This window comes from Macrotis lagotis, chromosome 5, assembly GCF_037893015.1.
Source record: "Macrotis lagotis isolate mMagLag1 chromosome 5, bilby.v1.9.chrom.fasta, whole genome shotgun sequence".
Taxonomy (NCBI): Eukaryota; Metazoa; Chordata; class Mammalia; order Peramelemorphia; family Peramelidae; genus Macrotis; species Macrotis lagotis.
Genome location: NC_133662.1, coordinates 265,066,880 through 265,090,199, shown reverse-complemented (window position 1 = coordinate 265,090,199; position 23,320 = coordinate 265,066,880). Strand labels below are relative to the sequence as shown.

Below are 23,320 nucleotides of genomic sequence, written 5' to 3'. Positions count from 1 at the left end.
GCACTGTTTCTCCACCAGGAGGCTAGACTAGGAGACCACAAGTCTAAATTGCTCTTCCGGGCCAAGGTCAGCTGTGCTACCTCTCTTTGTCTCTCAACAAGCCCACAATAACAGAAATGCTGAGAAATACTTGGATCCTTCATTTCAAAGGACCTGGATCTCCATTTTGTGACCAGACCCTCCCTTGGTGCAGATGGCAAACCTCTGTCCCTTAGCAGTTGTGTCTGAATAAAAATCACCACCAGTAAGCTTCCAAGGGGAGCATGCAGATAGTAATATCAGGGATCTTTTATGAATTATTGGTTAATTTTTAAAAAAATAACTTGAAAGTATATTCTGAGTTTTAAGGAAAACAGGGTTCTGACATTTCTCCAGCAGTGTGGTGCAGTGAGAGGATCTGGGTTCAAATCTTAAGTCTTTACTACCTGGTGACAGTTTCCCCCTCTGTAAAAAGGGCTTGAAGTTTCCCTCCATCCATAAACCTTTCTTCCTACAATGAGGCTCTCAGTCAAAGCTTGAAGACAGTTTGGTCTGTAGACTTTACGTGGCTCTTTTGCCTCATTCCTATAGAGTGAGTTATTTTTGGGGAGCAGGGAGTCCCAGAGAGGAGCCACAGGCACCTCACCTTCCTAATTAAGAGCCCCTATGTTCAGATCCTCTCAGATGATCCCAGTGCCAATGATGAGGAAGCTGCCTCCCTGAAAGATGCCTTAATCACCAATGCTGGCCTCACCCCCAAGGCCCAGGACTTCCTCCCAGAGCAGACACAGAGCAGCCCTGAAGTCTCTCTGCTCATGGACTCCAGCATAGAAAGAACGTTCCACCCCGGTAAGCCTCAGGGTGCTCTCTGGGAGGGGAGGTGGGATCAGCTGGGAGCCTCAGACCATCGCCCTGGTCTATAGGAGAGGCATTGGTTTGCAGTCCCTTTGTGCCCTTCCTTGGCCTCCCTGATGGGTTGGATTAATTCTGTCTTCCCCTGGATATTTGTCAATGTTTCCAAGAATATAGAAAGCACTAAAAAGCAAACCTCAGATCCCAAAGTTCTAGACAGAGAGCCGACCTGCATCAGCATAAGGATCTAACATTGAGAGATCCCCGGTCAGTCTAAAAAGTCTATTTTCTATTAAAGAAGCAAGGCACCATTTGGGACAGAGGCTGAGCTGGGGAAAGGAAGAGAGGGCCCTAGATGGACAGCCCTGGGAGAATTAAGATTGATGAGCATATGGTTATGGACAGCAAAGGTTTAAGGGGCCCTGGCTGTGGGTCTCCTTACTGGGTCCCCCATTCTCAAAAGGGCCTGAACAACTTGAAAGATCTGGAAGAGGGCAGCCAGGATAGTGAAGAGCCATGAGTCCAGGCCAGAGGTCAGGGGGTGGAAGGAAATGGACATGCTTTAGCCCGGAGAGGAGAAGAAACAGTGGGGAATGTGATGGATGGGCATCCCTTTGGAAGAGGAATCAGTAGAAATGCATCAGTTTGGAATTAATATCAGAGAAAAGTCTTTGAGCCTCCCTTTCCCAACCTGCAAAATGAAAGGGTTGAATTAGGTGAGAAGAGAGGAAATGAGTATTTATTTAGTGCCTACTGTGAATACGCATCTCATTTTTACAAATATCTCATTTGATACTGATTCTTTCATTTGAGTAAATGACCATCGAGGTCAAAAAGGATCATCCCACAAACCAAGTCTCCAGGAATCTTGAGCCTGTAGCCTTCTGGAGAAAGTCATTGTAGATCCATAGATTCCAAGGGCATGGCTGTACTCCAGGAATTAGGCCCCCTAATGCTCCATCTGCAAAGACCTATCCATAAAGAGACCCTCAGTCTCATGTGGTGCACGCAGTAGACACTCCATTCCTGTCTGTATTGCCATCATCTCATTTCTAATACAATCTGTGGAATTCTCCCCTAGCTTCAGTTTCCCCATCTACAAAAGGAGGAGGGTTGGGCTCATTGCTCTGTGAACATCCTTTGCAACCAAGGACTAGCATCCTACCATCCATGACCCTGCTTTGGGAACTTCCCAGTGTGGGGCAGATGGAAGTCATCCAGATGTTATGGGATGAGACCCCCCAGCAGCCCCCCAAGGGAGGAGCAAGATTTGGGTTTGTTGAGAGTGAAGAGGCCAACTCAGTATCCACAGAGGCCAAGAAAAGTGGACATTCCCTAAGAGAAGGATGACTAGCAGATTACATGGCCTCTGAGCTTCCTCCAACTTGGAGAGCCTGGCATTCCTCTGCCTCTGACCCTTACCATGGTGCTTAACTAAAAATTCAAAATGAGATGTACATTTTGGACATGACCAGAATTAATAAGGCATAAAAGCAAAGCTGGGGAAGGGTAGAGAGAAGATCAATAAAACTAACCAACAATCTAAAAATTCTGATGCCACATGCAGTGTTCGACACCCACAGCACCCCCACACACACACACACACATACACACACCTATAAGGAAATAGAAGATCTCTTCTTTAGGATCAACCATTATAATTTTGAGGCCTGCAGTTTCGATGATCTCAACTTGATCTTCACTTGATTTAGTGTAATGGAGAAATTAATTTAGGCTCAGGGATGCTGGGTTGCTTAGCCAGGAACTGGCTATATCACCCCAAGTAAGGCCCTTAACATCTCTGAGCCTCAGTTTCCTTTCCTATAAAATGAGGGGACTGGACTCAATGGCCTCTAAGAGTCCCCAACACTAACTGTACGGACTTCTTGTCATTGGGTCTGGGTAGTGGGGGGTTGGGAATCCCTTCCTTTTCCAGATCTATAAAACTTTCCCAATAGATTCAAGCACACTCACTCCACAGATGGAGAAGCCAAGGGGAGTGACCAGTCTCAGCTCCAGGACTTTGCTGATGTGGACACCTCAGATGAGGATGTTGGAAAGGCCTACAAGATGGCAGCTCAGTCATCCCACCATTCCGAACACAAAAGCTGGGCTTCCTCCCAGGAAATAAAGACTCACTCTGAAACTGAGGTAAGAGCAGAGGCCCAAGAATCTACCTTCGTCTTCTCTTCAGTGTGATAGGTGACCGACTTCACACAGGGCCACACTAGGGAGCTGAGAGTTTTACAACAAAATGTCTTCAGAATTCTTTCTTTTAGACACATATATAAAAGTACTAAGAACGCTATACTGCAGAAACCTTTCATAATACCGAGGACAAATGCAGGCCTTCAGCCTCAGGGATCTCAGTCAGCTTTCTGAAAATTCCAGCTACTTCTTGGAACTGGACCCAAAGTTCTTGGTTCTTGGCCTTGGCTCCCTGGGCCTTCTACCCTCACTATTTCCTCAAAATCTCCCTTTCTAGATTGCACAGCTCAAAAATCCTTTAACTAGTCTGTTCCAGCCATGTGGCCTTCAGCATCTCTATAACAAATAGTGACTTTTCCCAAGTCTAGGCTCAATCATAGCCCAGTAGTATTTAAATAAAAAAATTCTCCAATGCAGACAGAATGTTGCCATCCAACCTTGCACCATACCGCACTTCATGAAAAATGAAAAGCAAAAATTACCCTAAAGGTAGAAATGACCTTGCTTTGAAGGCCTAGGAACTCAGATCTGATTTAAAGCCCCTTGGAAGCCTATGAGCAACAGTCAAGTCTACACTTGGAAAACGAATCTTATTTTCAAACCATTTACCTAATATTCAATGGAATATGGTTTCATGAGGAAGAATTTAAGGATGTGTGTTAAAAATCGTACAACCCCAAGCCAAACTGGGGACAAATAAGTGAGAGGCAACAAAAGGATATGTTGCAAATCACAGTTTTGGTTTTGCTTTAAGATGTCAAAGACTGTAAGATTTGTTGTTGGCCATCATTTACCTTGTCCCAAGTAATTCTGTCACAAGCACCTCATGCTGGGCCCCAGGGAAATGAAGATAAAAGCTGCTCACTCCTACCCACCAAGAGTTTCCATTCTGCTGGGCGACTTGAATACAGATCTATCATAGACATATAATAGGAGGGAGTGAAAGGGGCAAAGGACAAATCAAATGGAGTCTCTTGAAAGGATTTGGGTGGGGGGAGACCATCAGGGATGGCTTCCCCTTGATCTAAGCCTGGGCAACAGAAAAGGATTCCAAAAGACTGAGAAGGAAGGAAGGTATTGCAGGCAGGGATGGCCTGTGGGAATCCACGGAGGTGGAAAATAGTAAGTCAGATTCAGGCAGTGGTGTACTGGAACCAACCCAAACCAGCTCGAACCCAGAACCTATCGGGCAGAGTTCAGTGACACATGGAAAATCAGCAAATGCTTCAAATCAGGGCTTAACTTACTGTTTTGTGCTTTGTCTGAATTTCAGAAAGTGATGGGGAAAATGCTGATATTATAGATTCAACCTAAATGTGTGTCGTCCATACTTTTTTTGAACCAGCCAGTTATTAAATATGTATGATCAACCCGTCTTGGATTAAGGAAACACCTGACTAGTATTCCAGTTTCACCAGAGCCAAGTGTGTGAAGAGGATGATGTGTAATAAGTCTGGGTGGGAGGTGGTCTATGGCAGGCCATCCTAGGCTGGGGTGGCTGAATCTTACAGGCAGCAGGGAAGTACTGAAGGATCATACTGGGGGGACTTCAGAGGTCATCTGACCTAACCTCTTCATTTTACAGAAGAGGAAACTGAGGCACAGGGAGAGGATGTAACTCTCCCAGGGGCACATAGCCAATAAGCATCTAAGGCAAAATTTATTCCTGAGTCCAAGCCAGGTCTCTCCCCACCAGAGTCTTTGTGAGCCTGAGCGTGGGATGTTCAGACCTCTCACAGCTGTACAGAAGACAAACTGGAGCAGGGAGAGGAGTGAGGAGGCTGGTTATCATGTTCATGTTATCATTTAATCTTTAAAACATACCTGGGAAAAAACCCAAACCCAAACCCAGACGCTGATACAGTCATTCAGAGTCACTGCTCACTTTATCAAAAGAATTTTCTACTTAGCAGAAAGATGTCTCTACTTAAGATTAAAAATAGAAGGGAATGAGGACATGAGGTTATGAAACCCAAACATATTCCCTGAGCCTCAGTTTCCTTCTCTGTAAAATTAGGACATAGCATCTGAAGGCATTCCAGATCTCTTTCCAATGACATTCCCAGATCTATGCTGGGTGCCCTCCCAGGGCAGGGAATTGACCACAATGAGAACACACACACACACACACACACACACACACACACACACACTCATGGATATTTACATGAAGACAGCTGGTCCACATCTCCTTCCATCAAAGTGTCATAACATTATTTCTCATTTTGTGAACATGTCACACTGTGCTAAGTGCTCCTCTTGCAGCCTGGGTGGCTGGGGACAAATCGGTCACTTCTCTGGCCTCCACTTCTTCTGCTGTAAATTGATTGGATTTAGATGGGAGGCAGTGGATGGCCTAGAAAATAGAATGCTGGCCCTGGAATCAAAAAGACCAGATGGAGCTCAAATCCTAAGGGACCCAAGATGAGTCCCTTAACCACTGTAACTTGCCTCAATTACTTCATCTATAAAATGGGAATAATAACTGAACCTATTGGCTTTGTAAGCTATGCAGATACTAGTTATTATAATTGTTATTTCAGCTCTACATCCCTGATCCTCTCAGACCCTCAGTTTCTTCATCTGTAAGCTGAAGGTGATAGCATAGACAGTCTCAAAGGTGCTTCTGGCTCTAGATTGATTTTGTTACTATTTACTTATCTGAAAACAGGGAGAAAAAGTCTTTTCCTAATCTAAAATAGTCTCCCCCCAATCCCTGGAATGACCAGGGGACCCAGATGAGATTTTATTTTAATTTTTTAAGTATCTGACAAAATGGAAAGTCTCCCACACTCAACTCCCCACCTCTGCCAGTCTGTCCTCTGCACCAGGGGCATCAGGGTCCTTCTCCACAGGTCGCCCATCAGTCCCAACAACTTCCTAGAAAGGGAGCTGTGACAGGAAGTTCCCCCATGACTTCAGGTCATTTACTGACAAATAAGAGATACCAAAGGAGGCAGGTTAGGGAACTGAATCATGAGAGGACTAGAGAAAGGACTCCAAAATTCAGGGCAGACAACATCCTACTGCCCACCAGCTCCGGGATGACTCAGGTGTCCCCACACTAATTGGCATGGATTATAATTGATCATATGTCTCCTCTCTGACCCCCAACCAACATGGAAGGATCATAAGGTTTGCTCCTAGGGAGAGGGCTTCAGATGAATTTAAGTGTTCAGTGGCTTCAGGCTTTGGCAAAATCAATAAACCAATGAACCTAGAATATTGCTGGGTTTTGTCCAGTTCAATCAGACCTGTTTAATGGAGCTGGGTAATGAGTTGATTCAAAGAAAGAAGGTCATATGACCCAGTGGGAAAACATCCTGGGGTTCAGATCCTGACTTTACCCACTACAACCACAGGACCTTATGTCCCTTTTCTTGTCTGGCCTTTGTTTCCTCATCCGCAAAATGAAGGAGTTGATTCCTTGTAGTTCTGGCCTGTTATTCTCTGATCTTCCACTGGTTTTTGATGAAAATTTCCTACCCAACCCAGTCTTTGGGTAGTTGTAGAAACTTTATCTTTTAAAATGACCCATAGGCTTGATGCCCCCCCCCCCCACTCTCTGGCTTCTCTGTCATGCTCCATTTTAGGCCTCTGGGCCAAGTCTAGAAGTCCCATAATATTGGAGTTCCATCACAGTTTGTGAGAGCTGTCCCTCTACTATGATGAAACCAGGTCCATTGAGTCCCATGATCCAGACAAAAATAGCTTTGTCTCATTTTCTTGCCCCAGCACCATGATAGGACACTGTGAGGGGTTTTAGCCCACATTATGTCCAACACTCAAATTTTACATGGAAGGAAACTGAAACTCAACTTGCCCAAGGTCACATCACAAGAGCTATGTTTTCATATATGTTCCATCACTTGGTCATCACAAAAACAAAACTATGGTATCAGGATCATTATCCTAGAATAAGCTAATTATGAAATTTGAGTATTAAAAGTGGTCACATAGATCACCTTGGTCAGCTCCTTCATGTGACACAGAAAGAAACGGAGACCCACAGAGTATGAAGAGATGGACTCAAGACCGGTCATCTAATACATGATGGGACTGAGAGTCAAACTTAGGTTTTATAACTCCAAATTATGAAAACAGAGATCTTGACTCCAAGAATAATGTCTAGTGAATTTATCTTTTTTATGAATTTCCACATCAGCTCTTTGAGAAAAAGGCTGTGTCCTCCATACCTTCACTTCTCTAACAGTGTTTTAAACAATAGGAAAAATGTTTAATGGAAGAACTCTTTGGTCCATTCAAAATTACCTGCCATAAGCAACTTTACAGACATATTGGGCACTGTATTCTGACCTTCAAAGAAGAGATGGTCTCAGGGTACAGGAGGATGAAACTCCTATGCCTTAGTCAACAACTTTATGAATGTCTCTGAAATAACAGCAACGACAATAATAATAATAATTGCCTAATGGCCACCTTCCAGTTAAAACCTTCTCATACCTTAACCAAGCTGGGCCTCAGATGACCAGAGACTTAAAAAGGATGAGGCCAATGGGACTTGTGCTCAAGGCATTAAAATTTAGAAAAAATGTATAGGTGATCATTTAGAAATTACCTCATTAGCACCCAGGTAACAGGGACAGCTAGGTATCCATCTGGGAGCCATTAAACATAACTAATTACCTTCCAGCCATTCAACTTAATTGGTCTTATTCTGATTATTTTCATTCTATGAATTATAAAGTTAATTTGAAGCCATACTTGATATCTTGGACAATAAAATCATTCATCTTGGTGTAGATAATACATTGGCAGACCTTTTCTGGGCTTAGCACCCCAACTTTTCTAGTAGGAATGACCTGCCAAGAGATTGCCCTCATCTAGCAGAGTCTTTGACAGCCCTGATGATGGGTCAAAAAGAGATGTTGACCAGGGGACTGGTATAAAAAAGATATTAGGGCATAGCTCCCTCTCACATAGTCATATCCTGAAAGAAACAAACACTCTCTTTTTCCCTTTGTGGTCTCAAAGATCAAGATTGTCACCCAAGTCTTGTGGTGGGGCCTTGACCAACTTACAAATTCCTGGGCTCCATGTTGGCCATGAAGAGTGTGGTGGCAGGGATCCCTCAGGATTGACCCAGGAGTTTTTCTATCTTTCTCATTTCCTGTTTTTGACCTACGTTTGATCACAAACAATTATTCACTCCCATCATCACTCTGGAGCTGGAAGAGGCCCTCAGAGTCCATGCAACTCCACCATTTTAGAGAATAAAAATGAGCCAAAGAAGAAACCAAAGAAACAGAAGGTGCTGACAAGAACAAAATTTGACCTCACTAGAGCTAAATCTTATCATATTCTGCCCCAACGTGTAATGACGATGATGACGATGATTACTAGCATTTATATCATAACTACTGTGTGGCAGGCACTTTACAAATAGCATTTCATTTGATCCTCCTAACAATGCTGGGAAGTATTATTATCCCCCTTTACAGTTGAGGAAACTGAGACAGACAGCAATGGAGTGACTCACCCAGAGTCACACCACTAGTGAGTGCTTGAAGTCAGATTTGAACTCAGGACTTTATGACTCCAGGCCAGTACCACCTAACTGCCCTGGCATTACTTTGTCTCAGGAATTTTAATCAGATTGGGGACTTCTGGTTTTCGAATCGATTTTTTCCTCCATACTCTGGGGTAGCAGCTGCCGGGTGAACACCCTCTTTTGTGAGATGTTCATGGTAGAAAGACTTGACTTGGAATTATTTCAGATCAGATCCCATTGGTCTGAGTGTCTTAAGGAAATGACTCATTAGAACAGAGGATTTAACCCATAAAATGATGGTTGATTGATTGGGAAGCAGTCATTATGATACACACCTCTTCCAGTTCAGAAGGCTGCTCCCACTCACAACCTGAGTGACTAGAGGGGCATAGGCCTTTCCTCTCTTCAAATAAACAAAATGAGAAACAAATACAATAATGGCTCTTGGGTTAAGACTGAGGAAAATCAATTAAGTCACCTGAGTCAGTAGAGTTGAAATAGAGACTTAATTGATTTTCTTCAGTCTTAACCCAAGAGAAGGATCAGTCTGGGTTGACACAGAGCTAGCTAATAGAAATTAAAATTGCCCCTTTATGTAGAACCCTTGGATTCTGGCAGGAAATCACAGGCTCTGTGAATCTGATAGCTACTTTACCTCAAAGAGTGTGGAGGTAATTAATGTGTCCTTTCCCGGATGGATCAGTATTGGATAAACATCCCTGCCTCCATTGAGAGGAAGAACAGAGGGTACCATTATCTACTGCACTGAGTTTAGATAAACTTATGATCCCACAAGAATCAGTACTTTGGTTTGTTCATTTAGCCTGACCTCTCTTGCCAAGTCACCCAGCTTCTGCCCTAAACTCTGAACCTGGGAAGGCAGAGTCAGATGATGGGGGACGGGAAGGGACTGGTCTTGAAATCACTAAGACATGAGTTAGTACCAAACTCAGCAGATTTGCAACTGATCCTAAGCAAATCATTTCTGCTTTCTGTGATTCCATTTTCTCATTTGTTAAATGAGGGCTTGGACTCAGTGCCATCTAAGATACTGATCTTCATGTGATTCTATAACCTCTGTGAGCCTCAGTTTCCTCATTTGTAAAATGACGGGGTTAGATTCTCTCAGTTGTGACCTAATGATTTACAAAGCACAGCTTCTTTTGGGGATGGACTGGGCTCAGGGGGCTGCTGAGATCCCCTTGGACTCTCCATTCTGTGGTTCTCCAGGGGTCTTTTCATGAAGACATTCTGCTACAAGCTCCTTTTGGGTGCTCTGGTGCTTCTGAGGTGGTGGGTGCCAATGTTGGGAAGTGGGATCTATTTCCTCTGTCGTACTCCCTCTTTCTTCTGCTGCAGATCTCTGACATGAATCGGCGCATACTGGCCATCGAATGCCTGTTGGCCGGGCTAGAGGAGAGAATCCTACTGCCCTGGGAACAGGTAATGCTGAGGCCCCCACTGGGAAGCCATGGTCACTCCTGGGAAATGATGGTGCTGAAATAAAAGTTTCTTGTTGAATTAATTAGTTAGAATTAAATAGAGCACTTTACACCATGTAAAGATGGCCAGTTTGGAGTCAGGAAGACCTGAGTTCAAGTCTTACTTCTCACACAAACCGGCTAGGTGACCCTGGACAAATCATTTAACAAGGCAAGGGACCACTAGCCTTTCCCAATCTGAGTTTTTGATCCCCAAATCTAAAGACAAAATGTGTGGGCCTGGGCAAGTCACATGATTTCTCCAAGCCTCCGTTTTCTTATCCACAAGATGGTAACTATGGCAGCACTTAATAAGCACAGTTATCTGTGAGAACAACTGAGATAACAAAGGTGACAGACTCTGCAAACCTTAAAATACCATAGAAATGTTAGCTATTATTAGAGAGACCTTGAATGAATACATAAATGATAAGCAACCCTGTGCTAAACCCTAGGGAATACAAACATAAGCAAAATAATCTTTACCTTCGAGAAGATTTACATTCTAATGGGGGGGGGGGCAGAACAAGACCTAAAGGGGATTTGGAAGGGGATAATGGGGAGGATAGCAGGGAAGAGACAGGGAGCCCTGGTTGGTGGGCAAAAGAAAGCAGAAACAGAACCTAGTATCCCAGAGGCAAAGTCCAAAGTCCTCAGCAGGATGAGAAATATTCCTAAGTGCTGGCAGCATGGGTTGGCAAAAGATCTGGCTGAACCAATACATCCTGAGTGAGTCCATGCCATTCTGTGATGGCTCTAATTTTTTTTGTTTAAGAGTTTTCTGGGGGCGGCTAGGTGGCGCAGTGGATAGAGCACCAACCCTGGAGTCAGGAGTACCTGAGTTCAAATCTGGTCTCAAGGGGCAGCTAGGTGGCATAGTGGATAAAGCACTGGCTTTGGAGTCAGGAGTACCTGGGTTCAAATCCGGTCTCAGACACTTAATAATTACCTAGTTGTGTGGCCTTGGTCAAGCCACTTAACCCCATTTGCCTTGCAAAAACCTAAAAAAAACAAACAAACAAATAAACAAAGCCACTTCACCCCATTGCCTTGAAAAAGAAACTAAAATAAATAAAGTGTTTTCTGAAAAGCCACCAAGGCCCATATACAACCCATCAAGAATTCCCTTAGACCAGACATCTAGTTCAACTCTCTTATTTTGCAGATGAATAGACTGACCCAGAGAAGGAAAGTGACTTACCTGAGATCACAAGTAGAAGAGGAAGGATTTAAACTCAGATCCTCTGACTTCAAACTCTCTCCACTGCATCTCCCAGTATATACTGTAGATATGAATCAATCATCAAACATTTATTAAGTGATTACTAAGGTCACAAGAAGAAAAGACAGGATTTGAATTCAGATCCTCTGACTCCAAACTCTCTCTCCACTACATCATCCAGTATACGCTAGTTTTTTTAGTTTGTTTGTTTTCTTGCAAGGCAATGGGGTTAAATGGCTTGCCCAAGGCCACACAGCTAGGTAATTATTAAGTGTCTGAGACCGGATTTGAACCCAGGTACTCCTGACTCCAAGGCCTGTGCTTTATCCACTATGCCACCTAGCTGCCCCCAGTATACACTTTTGATATCAACCAACAAACATTTATTAAGTGATTACCATGAACCAAGCACTGTACTAAGCTGTAGGATTTAAAGTCAGAAATGCAAAGAGCCCACGCCCTTAAGAGACTCACATTCAAATATGAGAAACCTGCACTTTCAAAGACATATAGAATAAATATACAATGCATGTGCTATATAACCAACTGGCCATTGATGACTGGAGTAACCACACAAGATCATCGAGCTCCCCTAGATGGCAACCCATCCAAGATTAGTGTGAGAATATCATCCAGTGCCTTCAGATCCCAAACCCACTTGGAAAATGTTCTCTAAAGTTCAGAGTCAAGCTATTCCATACCAGAGATATGATTTGAACCTAGATCTTTCAAGGATAATTTGCCCCAGACACCCAGTGAAAAGAAGCAGAAATCAATGAGATCTCACAGACCTAATGAAATCTTGGAATATGGATTAATATTAGAGCTAATAAAAAGAGCAACTACTATAGAGAGAGCCCAGGGGAAGTGTGGAAGTGAAGAATATCAGGAAAACATTCACTCAAAAAAAAGGAGACGGTAGCTTGTAAGGGCTTGGAGGGCAAGGATTGCTTTGGCTTTTTGTCTAGCCTATGCCTGGCACATGAAAGGCATTTAATAAATGTGTGCTGAAGAAGAGAGGGACAGAGGAGGGAAAGAAGGCAGGAAAGAAGGGAAGGAAGGAAGGAAGGAAGGAAGGAAGGAAGGAAGGAAGGAAGGAAGGAAGGAAGGAAGGAAGGCAGGCAAGCAAATCCTTTCCCATATCTGAGTCCCATTTTGTGCCCATTATGGACAAAACTGAGTTCATTTGTATCACTGTTTCCTTACCCTTGAAATTTTTCATGCCCCCACTCCAAGATTACATATTGATTTGTCTTTTAATTAGTTCCATTGGCTATGTGAAGTGGCTTTCGAGAAAGAGAAGCTCTCTCTCTCTCTCTCTCTCTCTCTCTCTCCAGCTAATTAAGTAGTCCACCCCTTCCTCCACCAGCTTGGAGCAGTCACTTCTCCCTTAAAGTTATAAAAATGACACAGAGAAGGAGTTGACTATACTTTGATAGGACCATGAGGCAGCTGAGAATAACACCCAAGTTGAGAACACATCTTTTGAAGGAAACATAAAACCTATTGTTGGGTTTTTATTATTTCTTGAAGTCACTGGCTTCCTATGACTTCACACATTTGACACTCTGACCCTTGGGGACCCCTGCTTCACCCTAAGACTTTCCCAAACTGTTTAGAGGCTACAAGTTTCCAGGCAAGTGAAGTGAATCAGACAGGGTTTGGCTTATTTGGAGAGAATGTGATGAATAAAGGGAGTTCCTGTCCTTCATTATTCCAAAGGTTGGAGACTCCATCTGCCTTCTTTATTTTTTGAAAGGCATTGGGGTTAAGTGACTTCCCCAAGGTCACACAGCTAGGTATTATTAAGTGTCTGAGGCCAGGTTTGAACTCAAGTTTTCCTGACTCCAGGGCCGGTGCTCTATCCACTACCCCACCTAGGTGCCCCTTTTCTGCTTTCTTGAACAAATAACAAACCCTCCATCATCTGATCAGTCAGCTTTAGACTCTGATGTGAAAGAATGCTGGGCTTTACCAGGAAACTGGTTTCTAGAAACAAAATTTGGTTGGTCCTCATGGGGCATAAACACCCTACCCCCCCACAGACCCACAAATTCCTCTCCCACAGTCTCTACTCAATACCTTATCAGAGTCACCTTCACATAAGAGGAAGGTGTCATAGATAACTGTTATGTAAATCTGTATATGTGATGATGATATTTGTCTTTCGTTCTCTAAGAAGATCATGACTTCAGGGAGGTGATGGCATGATAAGTACATGAATTGGATTTGAATAAAGGGGTGCCATGCTAAGTCATTAGCCTCACTTTTTCCTCCAGAGCCATCTGGATCCAGTGACCAGATAGGGATCTGGCCCTGGAGATGAGAAAATTAGGGTTAAGTGACTTGCCCAAGGACAAATAACCAGGAAGTACCTGAATTCAGATTTGAACTCAGGTTGTCCTGACTTCAAGGCTGGCCTTCTTCCCACTATGCCAATCTAACTGCCAAATGGAATCTGATCCAAAATGCCAGGCATCATCATGAAGAGTAACCAGGAACGACTTCATATAGAAGGTGGTATTTGAGCTAAATCTTGAAGAAAACCACAAAGTGGGGGGGAGAGAAGACTGGAGAGTGGGAGAGAATGCAAAGGGAAAGCATTCCAGGCTCCAGAGCCAGTTGTGAAATGACATCTAAAAGGAGAAAAAAATATCCTGGGTGGGGAGCAAGGAGGTCAGCATCCCTGTAACATTGAGGGAATGGCAGTGCAGGCTAAGCATTAAAAATCTGGAAAGATAAGAAATGATTGTGTTAGGAAGAATGTTAAAAACTGAAGAAAGGCTATTGGATTTTCTTTTGGGGAGTAATAGGTTGCCCCTGGACTCCACTGGTGTGGTGGGAAAGGGACAGGGGTGTTGGGAAATAATGGTAAATAATGATTCTTCCCTATCTGCTCCAGGTTGTATTTATCTTGGAGGGGGTGTCTTGGTGGGAATAGTCCCTTCTATTTTAGAGTCAAAAATCACTGGATCAAATCCTTGGTCTTAGCCCTTGAGATACTTTAATTTTATAATAATGATCTTTGTTACCTTGAAAAGATCAATTCCCTTTCTCAACCTGAGTAACAAGGTCTTCTTCTAGAAAAAACTCTTTAAAGTGCCCTGGAGGTCTCTGGTCCTCACCCTCCCTGCTGGCCTCAGAGGGAAGCTCATTTTTTTTTTCCTTTTACAGGGTAATAGAAAAATTGCAGTTGATTCTTCATTTGCTTGATTTTAAATTGGCCTGGGTACCTAGAAGTTCATTCATTCAGAGAATATGTCATTTCCCAAAGACCATTCAGCCTTTTTCTTCTTCTCTTTAACTCTGGATTCAGCTTCTTGTCTATTTGCAACATCTATCCAGGATCCAGCCCGTCTCTAGAGCTCCTCAGGTACTGCCCACCAATGGGACCTCACCTGAATGAAGCCCAATTGTTAGGGGGAAATGGGATCCAGGCTGAGAGTCCGATACCACTGGTTGAGATAGGGTGTTCCTTCCACCTCTCTCCTGTCCATAGTCTTTTTAAAATAAAGTTATAAGAAATCTGCTTCTTTCTTTCTTTACTGTTATTCTATTTGATGCCCTCTCTTCTCTGTTGTTTTCCCCACCTTTAAATGACCTGAAGATGTCTTTGTTCAGTTGGGTCTAACTGGTTTTAGGGAGAGAGCCTAATTGGTTGGTTGCTGTCCTTCTATGGAAGGAGACCAAAGTGACATCACTATGTTAGAGACAAGTTACAGCTGAGGCTGGTCAAACCCAAACAAGGTCAGAATGCTATAGGATAGGTGCGACTCTTGGTTAACACCTTAGTTAACTGAGGTGTTAACATGATGGGGGTGGAGCAGCGCAAGAGGAGGGGAAGGTAGAAGAGGGCACGGAGGAATAAAAAGGGGAAGGGGGAAGGAGCAAGCTTCCCAGCTGAAATAAGCCACAGGGCTGAGCTCCTGAAGCAGACAGCCTCTCCGACCTGAAGATCTCGAACTGGGAGCTGTCCAACCGTGAGGGGGGGAGACCAGAGGAGGCGTAGCGTGGCCAGAAGATTCGCCCCCCAGTCCTGTCCCGCTGCGCATCTCGAAGCTAGCCCGCCATCCTCCGCTTCTCCATACCACGCCTGCTGTGGCTCCCGCGGACCCCTCTCCCGCCCCCATGGAGGGGCCCAACACCCCTTGGCAGGACCTGCATCTGGAGCAACGCTGGAGCAAGAGGCGCCAAGACTTCGCTCTCGGCAAGGTCCTGGGGGAGGGAGGGTTTGGCATGGTGGTCTTGGGCCGCGAGGTGGCCACGTCCACGAAGTACGCCATTAAAATCTTGCAGAAAAAGAAAATCACTGTAGAGGATGAACGCTACGTCGCCAGTGAACTGGACATCCTGGCCCGCCTGGACCACCCCTTCTGTGTCCAACTTCACTGCGCTTTTCAGGACCAGGACAATCTGTATTTCGTCCTCAGCTATGCCAGAAATGGAGATCTGCAAAGGTTTGTGGAGAAGGTGGGTCGCTTGGGTGAAGCCTGCGCCAGCTTCTATTCTGCAGAGATCGTGTCGGCCCTGGAGTACCTGCATGGCCTGGACATTATTCACAGGGACCTGAAACCCGAAAACATCGTTTTGAATGGTGGCATGCACATTCAAATTACAGACTTTGGATTAGCCAAAATATTGCCACCTTGTGGTAAGCAAGGCGGGGAGAACTCCTTTGTGGGCACAGCCAATTATTTGTCCCCAGAAGTCCTCCTGGGGAGCGACATCTGTAAGAGTTCAGACCTGTGGGCTCTGGGGGTTGTGATCTACCGCCTGGTAGCAGGACTGCTCCCCTTCAAAGCTAGAAATGACATTCTCATATTCCAGAAGGTCCTGAAACCAGAATATGACTTCCCAGAATATTTCTTCCCAAAGGCAAAAGACCTCGTGAGAAAGCTTCTGGTTTTAGATTCCACAAATCGCTTAGGCTGTGAAGAAATGGGGGGCTATGGAGCCTTGAAGAGTCACCCATTCTTCCAAAACATCACCTGGGATGATCTGCACCTCCAGACCCCTCCCCAAGTCACTGATTTTACAACTGAAGGTGAAAAGGACTTAGGAAATTTGGACTTTCTCCAGAGCCTACCTTCATCTTCTGCCTTTGGCTTGGCCACAGCAGAACCAAACTTACTCCAGGGGTTCATTCATCTTGTGGAGGACTACATTCATCAACTGGATGAAAACTCTTTGGAACTGGACCTAGACTTTTCTGAAGGAGAGAAAAGACTCTTACTGGAGAAGCAGGCTCATGGGAACCCGTGGCATCAGTTTGTAGACAATCGTTTAATACTGAAAATGGGTCCAGTGGACCTTTGGAAGGGTTTCTTTGGCTGGAAGAGTTTGTTTGCCAGGAAAGGATTTTTTCCCAGAAAGGAAATCTTTGCCGGCAGTCAACAGTTGCTTCTCACTGAAGGACCTCACCTCTATTATGTGAATCCCATCAACAAAGTTCAGAAAAGAGAAATCCCTTGGTCCCCACAACTGTGGTCAGAAATAAAGAATAAAAAGACCTTTCTTATTCACACACCTAAAAAGACCTATCATCTGACAGACCCAACTGGAAATGCTCATAAGTGGTACCAGAAGATCAAAGAAGTTTCTCTAGGCAGATGCCGATACTATCCATGGACTGCTGTCTAGGAAAGCTTATCCCAGGGCCCTGGCAGCTGCTCTCTGCCTCATGGGCTCTTTGACCCATTAGAAGATGCTTGAATTACAGCCCTACTTAGAATCACAAACATCCAACCCAGGTCATGTCTGAATCTTTATTCCTGTTCTGTCTTTTTTGATATATAATATTGGAAATAAACTGATTTTTCCTTCTACCTTGCTTGATGGTATTTTGTGAGTCTGAGGTAGTCCTCCCCAGGTTAACTTCCCTCATCCTTCTCCATAAGATTCCATGAATAATAGCTCGCATATATAGGTCTCTGAATTTTGCAAAGGTATTTCCATTAGATTGCAAGCCCCTTGAAAAGCTAGTACAAACTTGACCTTTCTCATAGCTTCATCACTTAGCACAGTTCCTTGAACAAAGTAAATGCTTTAAAGTGTTTCCTGAGTTCCTATGCAAACATTCTCATTAATGCCTCTCAAACCTCAGGGAGGAACCACTAGGGAACACGAAGCCCATTGAGGGCTTCTTAGCTGCCAGGCTTTGACTCTGATGTGCCAAGTATCTGCTGCAACAAAAGAAGAAACACCACAATCTCTGACTTCCAAGAGCGTGTGTGTGTGTGTGTGTGTGTGTGCTCTAATGAGAGTCAAAGCCTTCCTTGCCCTCAAGAGCCTTACATTGTGTCACAGAAACATCCAACCCAGGTCATGTCTGAATCATATCTATGTAACAGGAGGAGATCCTTTTGTCCCTCCTACTTCATCCTTCATCTACCTCTGTCTTAGTCATCATTGAAGCCTGGGGATTCTTTTATGTCCCTGTGAAACTTGATTTTTATTTTGTTATTTTATTCCTGTTCTGTCTTTTTTGATATATAATATTGGAAATAAACTGATTGGTCATCTTTGGTATGAGGAATTGTCATTAAGGGAAAAGAAAGAAAACCAGGAGATAGGAAAGAAGTACATAAAATTAATTTTTAAAAAGTGAATGGAGTGTTCATTCAGATTGTGTAGATTTTTTGTTTTGTTTTGTTTTTCTTCCTTTAGCATTGTCCATAACCTATCTCCTAGGATTATCCTAGCTCTCTGAATGGCTGGGAGGAGCTGCATCTCTCAGTTCTGCTCCCCTCATGCAGCATCAGTTCCTATAATTCATTCCATGCTTCTCTAGATTTGAACCATTCATGGTTTCTTATAGAACAAAAGTTATTCATAACATTCTTATACCACCAACCATTCCCCAATGGATGAACACCCCCTCAATTTCCAATTCTTTGTCACTACAAAAAGAGCTGCTAGGAATATTTTGGAACATGTAAGACTTTTCCCATTTTTTATGATTTCTTCTGGACATAGGTCTAGTATTGTTATTGCTGGGTCAAAGGTATGATGAGTTTATTGTTCTTTGGACATGGTTCCATATTGCTCTCCAGAATATTTGGATCACTTCATAACTCCACCAACAATACATTAATGTCTCATTCCTCTCACAACCTCTCCAGCATTGATCATTTTCCCTTTTCGTTATCTTATTCAATCAGAAAGGTTTGAGGTGAAACATCATAGTTGTTTTCATTTGCATTTTTCTAATCAGTAATAATTTGGAACTTTTTCATATAATTTTATATATATATATAATTATATATGGCTTTAATTACTTCATTTGAGAACTGTCTGTTCTTATCCTTTGATCATTTATCAATTGGGGAATGACTTGTAACCTTATAAATTTGATGCAATTCTCTATACATTTTATAAATGAAGTCTTTATTGGGATGACTAGGTGGCACAGTGGCCCTGGAGTCAGGAGTACCTGAGTTCAAATCCAACCTCAGACACTTAGTAATTACCTAGCTATGTGGCCTTGGGCAAGTCACTTAACTCCATTTGCCTTGCAAAAAAACTAAAAAAAAAATGAGGCTTTTGTCAGAACCTCTAACTGTGAAAATTGTTTCCCAGCTTTCTGTTTTCCTTCTAATTTTGGCAACATGGGCTTTATTAATATGGACAAAATCATCCATTTTGCAATTTCTAATGTGCTCCATTTCCTACTTGGTCTTAAATTTCTCCCCTTTCATAGATCTGTCAGAGTATTTCTGGGTCTGTTAATTGGTCTATGGTCACATTTCTTGTCTAAATCCTTAGCCATTTTGATCTTATTTTGGAGGGTGTGAGATGTAGTTCTATGCCTAGTTTTTGCCATTCTGTTTTTCAGTTTTCCCAACAATTTTTGTCAGATAGTGAGATCTTATCCCAGAAGCCAATGTCTTTCAGATTGTCAAATAGTAGAATACTTGTAGCCATTTACTACTGTTTCTTTTGAACCTACCCTAATCCACCGATCCTTTACTCTATTTATGAACCAGTACCAGGCAGTTTTGATGACTGCCACTTAATGATATAGTTTTAGATTTGGTGGAGCTAGGCCTTCCTTCCTTTACATTTTTTTCATCACTTCCCTCGATATTCTTGACTTTTTGTGGCTCCAGATGAATTTTGTTACTATTTTTTCCAACTTGGGAAAATAGTTATTTGGTAGTTTGATTTGTATGACACTTAATAAGTCATTTAATTTGGGTAGAATTTAATTACATTAATTTACATTAATTTACATTAAAATTAATAATATTTAATTATATTAGCTTGACCAAACCTTGAGGAAGTGATACTTTTCTGGTTGTTTGGATATGATTTTAATTGTGTGAGAAGTCTTTGTAATTGTGTTCTTACAGTTTCTGGGTTTGTCTTGGGAGGTAGATTCCCAAGTATATAATGCTGTCTATAGTTAATTTAATGAAATTTCTCTTTCTATCTCTTGCTCTTGGGCTTCACTATTCATATATAGAAGTGCTAATGATTTATGTGGGTTTATTTTATATTTTGCTGAATTTGTTCATTGTTTCAAGTAGTTTTTAAGATGATTTTCTTGGGTTAAGTATGCCATCATATCCTCTGCAAAAATCACTTCTCATCTATTTAACTGGTTTTAAAGCATCTTATCTAGAAGGGTATAATACACCAGTTCACTATCACTTCTCCACTTGTATTCACCCTCACTGGAAGCCAAATGCTGAACAGTCTGAAGGTAGATGGAAGAGGGAGGTTGACAGGACAGGCCTCCATAGGGAGTCTAGGGGAAGAGAGGAATGTAACTTGGGGAATAGAAGTCAAAGCAATGGGTGGAAGGCCTCCTTCCCCATCTTCCTAAAGGTAGAATGTCTCCTTCATAGATGCCACTTAAGTGAGGCTCTTCCTGGAGTCTAAGGACAAAAGGGATATGAAGGATATTTGACTCTTTTCATGAAGAAAGGAGAGACCAGGGAGGCACCCAAGGTCACAAAGAATAAATGGAGGCAGGAATTGAACCAAAGAGGCCGGGTACCCCACTTTCCTCTATCTCTCCAGTTCCTGCTTGGCTGTCTTCACCGAAGCTGCTACTGCAGTGGCTAGCTCAATGACCAGAGTTCACCATGGACTCTGGGAAATTTTCCAATGGGTTCTGAATCTGAGGTCAATTAAGTTGGGTTTTAAAAACAAATTAATCATATATTTGGTTCCCTTGTAATTGAATCTATTTTAAGTGTTTAAAAATATAATTCATTTTTTTGTTAGGTTTTTGCAAGGCAAATGGGGTTAAGTGGCTTGCCCAAGGCCACAAAGCTAGGTAATTATTAAGTGTCTGAGGTCATATTTGAACTCAGGTCCTCCAGACTCCAGGGCTGGTGCTTTATCCACTATGCCACCTAGCCTCCCCTAAAAATATAATTCTGACAAGGAACTTGCCCAGGCTATCAAAAGGACTGGGGTTAAGAGCTCCTGCTGGGGTAACTAGGAGATGCAGGGGATAGAGCACCGGCCCTGGAGTCAGGAGGATCTGAGTTCAAATTTGACCTCAGACATTTAATAATTGCCTAGCTATGTGGCCTTGGGCAAGTCACTTAACCCCACTGCCTTAAAAAATGTTTTTAAAGAGCTTCTTCTAAATAAGAGTGTTGGACCGGGAGAATTAGAATCCAGTCTTGAGAACCTGAAAATGACAAAGGACCGACTCAGGAGGGAACCTGAGCAGATTCTTTGCTGTCTGCTTCTGGTTTTTTTCAGCTGTAAAATGGAGAACACACAGGGGTGAGGACCAAATGGAATAATAATTGTAAAACACTTAACAGCTGTTTAGTAAATTAAGCAATTATTAAATTAAATTAAATTAAGCAAATATTAATTAATAAATTATTAAATTCATTTAGGCCTTGAGTGAGAGGTAAGCACTAGACAGTCAGCTGCTCAGAAGAAAGCACATGAGAAAAACCTTCAGAAGCTTGAGTTGGTTTTAAGAAGCTTACATTCTATTTATTCAGTCAATAAACATACCTCTGCCCCCAGGCATTGGAAAGACAAAGACTTTTAAAAGTCCCTTCCTGTGGAGGTAACTTTCTATCCTGGAAGACAATCAACAAACATTAAGTTAGTGTTTGTGTCCTGTGTGAGAGGTCTGTACTAGTCCCTACAGAGAGAGACAAAGACAATGGGATAACCTCCCAGCCCACCCCCAGGAACTGCTATAAAGCTTCAAAGGTGATGAAGGAGCTTCTTCCCCTTTCTGAAGGGACTTTGTTGAAGGCAGTTACCTTCGCCCACCCATCAGACCTCCAAGTCAAAAATGAAAGTTGAATTAGAGGAGTAAGGCTGGTTAGAGATGGGGTGGTCAGTGATCTATCCAATCTCTCACCCAACAAGCCTTGAGGAAGCTGGTTCCTCAGGTCCTCCAGACTGGATTCTAATTCTCCCGCTCCAACACTCTTATTTAGCAGAAACTATTTTTAATTTTTTTTTAATTTAAGACAATGGGGTTAATTGTTGCTTATTGTTCGGCTGACCCTTGTCGGTGATTCTGGAAGAGGACCAAAATGCCATCGTTCTATTAGAGTCAAGTTCCAGTGGATCCAAGTCCGGCTAGTCCAACCTGTTAAACTAGCTTTTACCCAACAGTCTCTAGCCTGGTCAGGACAAAGCAAGCCAGAGACAGAGCGCCACTCAGTCAATAGAGATTTATGTATTATTTTCTTTGTAAGGAACCAATTTGCAAATCATGGGATTATTCCATTCGTTGGAGGTCCGCTTTGCTGTTGTGAAGCCAGGTATTCTATGCATGATCATAAGTGGGCAGATGGATCATTAAATCATCAAACTGGGGGCTTAATGATCTGGTCAGGACAAGTCCACTCTGAAGGACAATACAACATTCATGTAGTCCTTCCTGAAGGTGGGGTAGTAGATAGAGCACTGGCCTTGGAGACTGCAGTCCAAATTCAGCCTCAGACACTTTCCTCTAACAACTTTGGGTAAGTCACTTAATACTGACTCCCTCCCATCCCGGGTCATCTCCAGATTCCTATCTGGGCCCTGGACCCAGATGGCTCCAGAGGAGAAAGTAAGGCTGGTGACTTAGCATAACCATCCCTGACTCAAATCCAATTCATGTGCTTGTCATGGCATCATCTCCCCAATGTCCTTGTCTTCTTAGAAAATAAAGGGCAAGCATTATTAGTCATTCCTATTGATTGTATAACTTGGGGGTGACAGGAGGGTACAAGTTATACTGACCCGCTTCATTTACCACAAGCAAGCACAAGACAAGACAGGACCTGTCATGATTGCTGGATGACTTCTGGGACTTTATTTTCATTGTTTTCACAGCTCCAGAGCCTGCTGTAGAAACGAGATTATTATTATTAAATTCATTACACATATCAAACTAATCAATAAAAATCATAACTTTTGACAAACCAATAATAGTTCTCAGAATGTTCTACCACAGATTGGGCACAAATGAGCAGTGTTAACATTCTTGGCCTCAGGGAACTTACATTCTCTAGCTGCATAGATTCCAAGCTGGAAGAGAATTCTCAGAAGTCATCTAGTGCAACCTTTTCATTTCCAACATAAGGAAATTGAGACCCTGAAAGGTTCAATCATTTACTCAATATCATGCAGGTGATATGCAGTATATTTCATAGTACACAGTGATGGTCAGTTAAATCCTCTGATGGATCGGAAGCTACATGAGGGTGGGAACTATTTTTGTCTTTTTTCCCCTCCCTGAACAACTCTGAATGTTCTAACTTTCATGTGTAGAAGCTGGGAATTTCCTTCCTGCCATCCTGTTCTATTCAAGGCCAGGGGTTTCCCTCTTTGTGGCCTTGATCATATACATACTCAGTTTTGGTTGTTCGATTCAATCAAAAAGTGTCTTCGTCCAATAACCAGTCCTAAAATTGGATAGTTATTGTCAGCTCCACCCTTAACACTTAACTATAGGCCTGGTCTCTATTCCTCTGAGCTAAATCCCTCCACATGAGGCTACAGGCAGATGGAACTCCTAAACTTGCTGTTTGGCACAATTTGAAGGATGGGGATGAGAAACTGAAGAGTTTCACTTGTTTCTCTGTT

At 42.9% G+C, this 23,320-nt stretch overlaps 1 protein-coding gene and 1 pseudogene across 5 annotated transcripts in view; both read left to right on the top strand.

The window, feature by feature from the left end:
- MLPH (melanophilin) overlaps positions 1 to 23,320 on the top strand; it is a 69,322-nt gene that overhangs the window by 28,755 nt on the left and 17,247 nt on the right. For 4 of the 5 annotated variants that reach the window (XM_074189793.1, XM_074189789.1, XM_074189791.1 and 1 more), the window contains 3 exons: positions 654 to 828; positions 2,813 to 2,982; positions 9,911 to 9,994. In XM_074189793.1, the coding sequence (XP_074045894.1) occupies positions 654 to 828; positions 2,813 to 2,982; positions 9,911 to 9,994 (429 nt within the window). The remainder of the gene's footprint in view (positions 1 to 653; positions 829 to 2,812; positions 2,983 to 9,910; positions 9,995 to 23,320) is intronic. The other variant, XM_074189792.1, reaches the window with a different exon arrangement.
- Positions 10,961 to 23,315, top strand: LOC141489108 (3-phosphoinositide-dependent protein kinase 1 pseudogene; annotated as a pseudogene).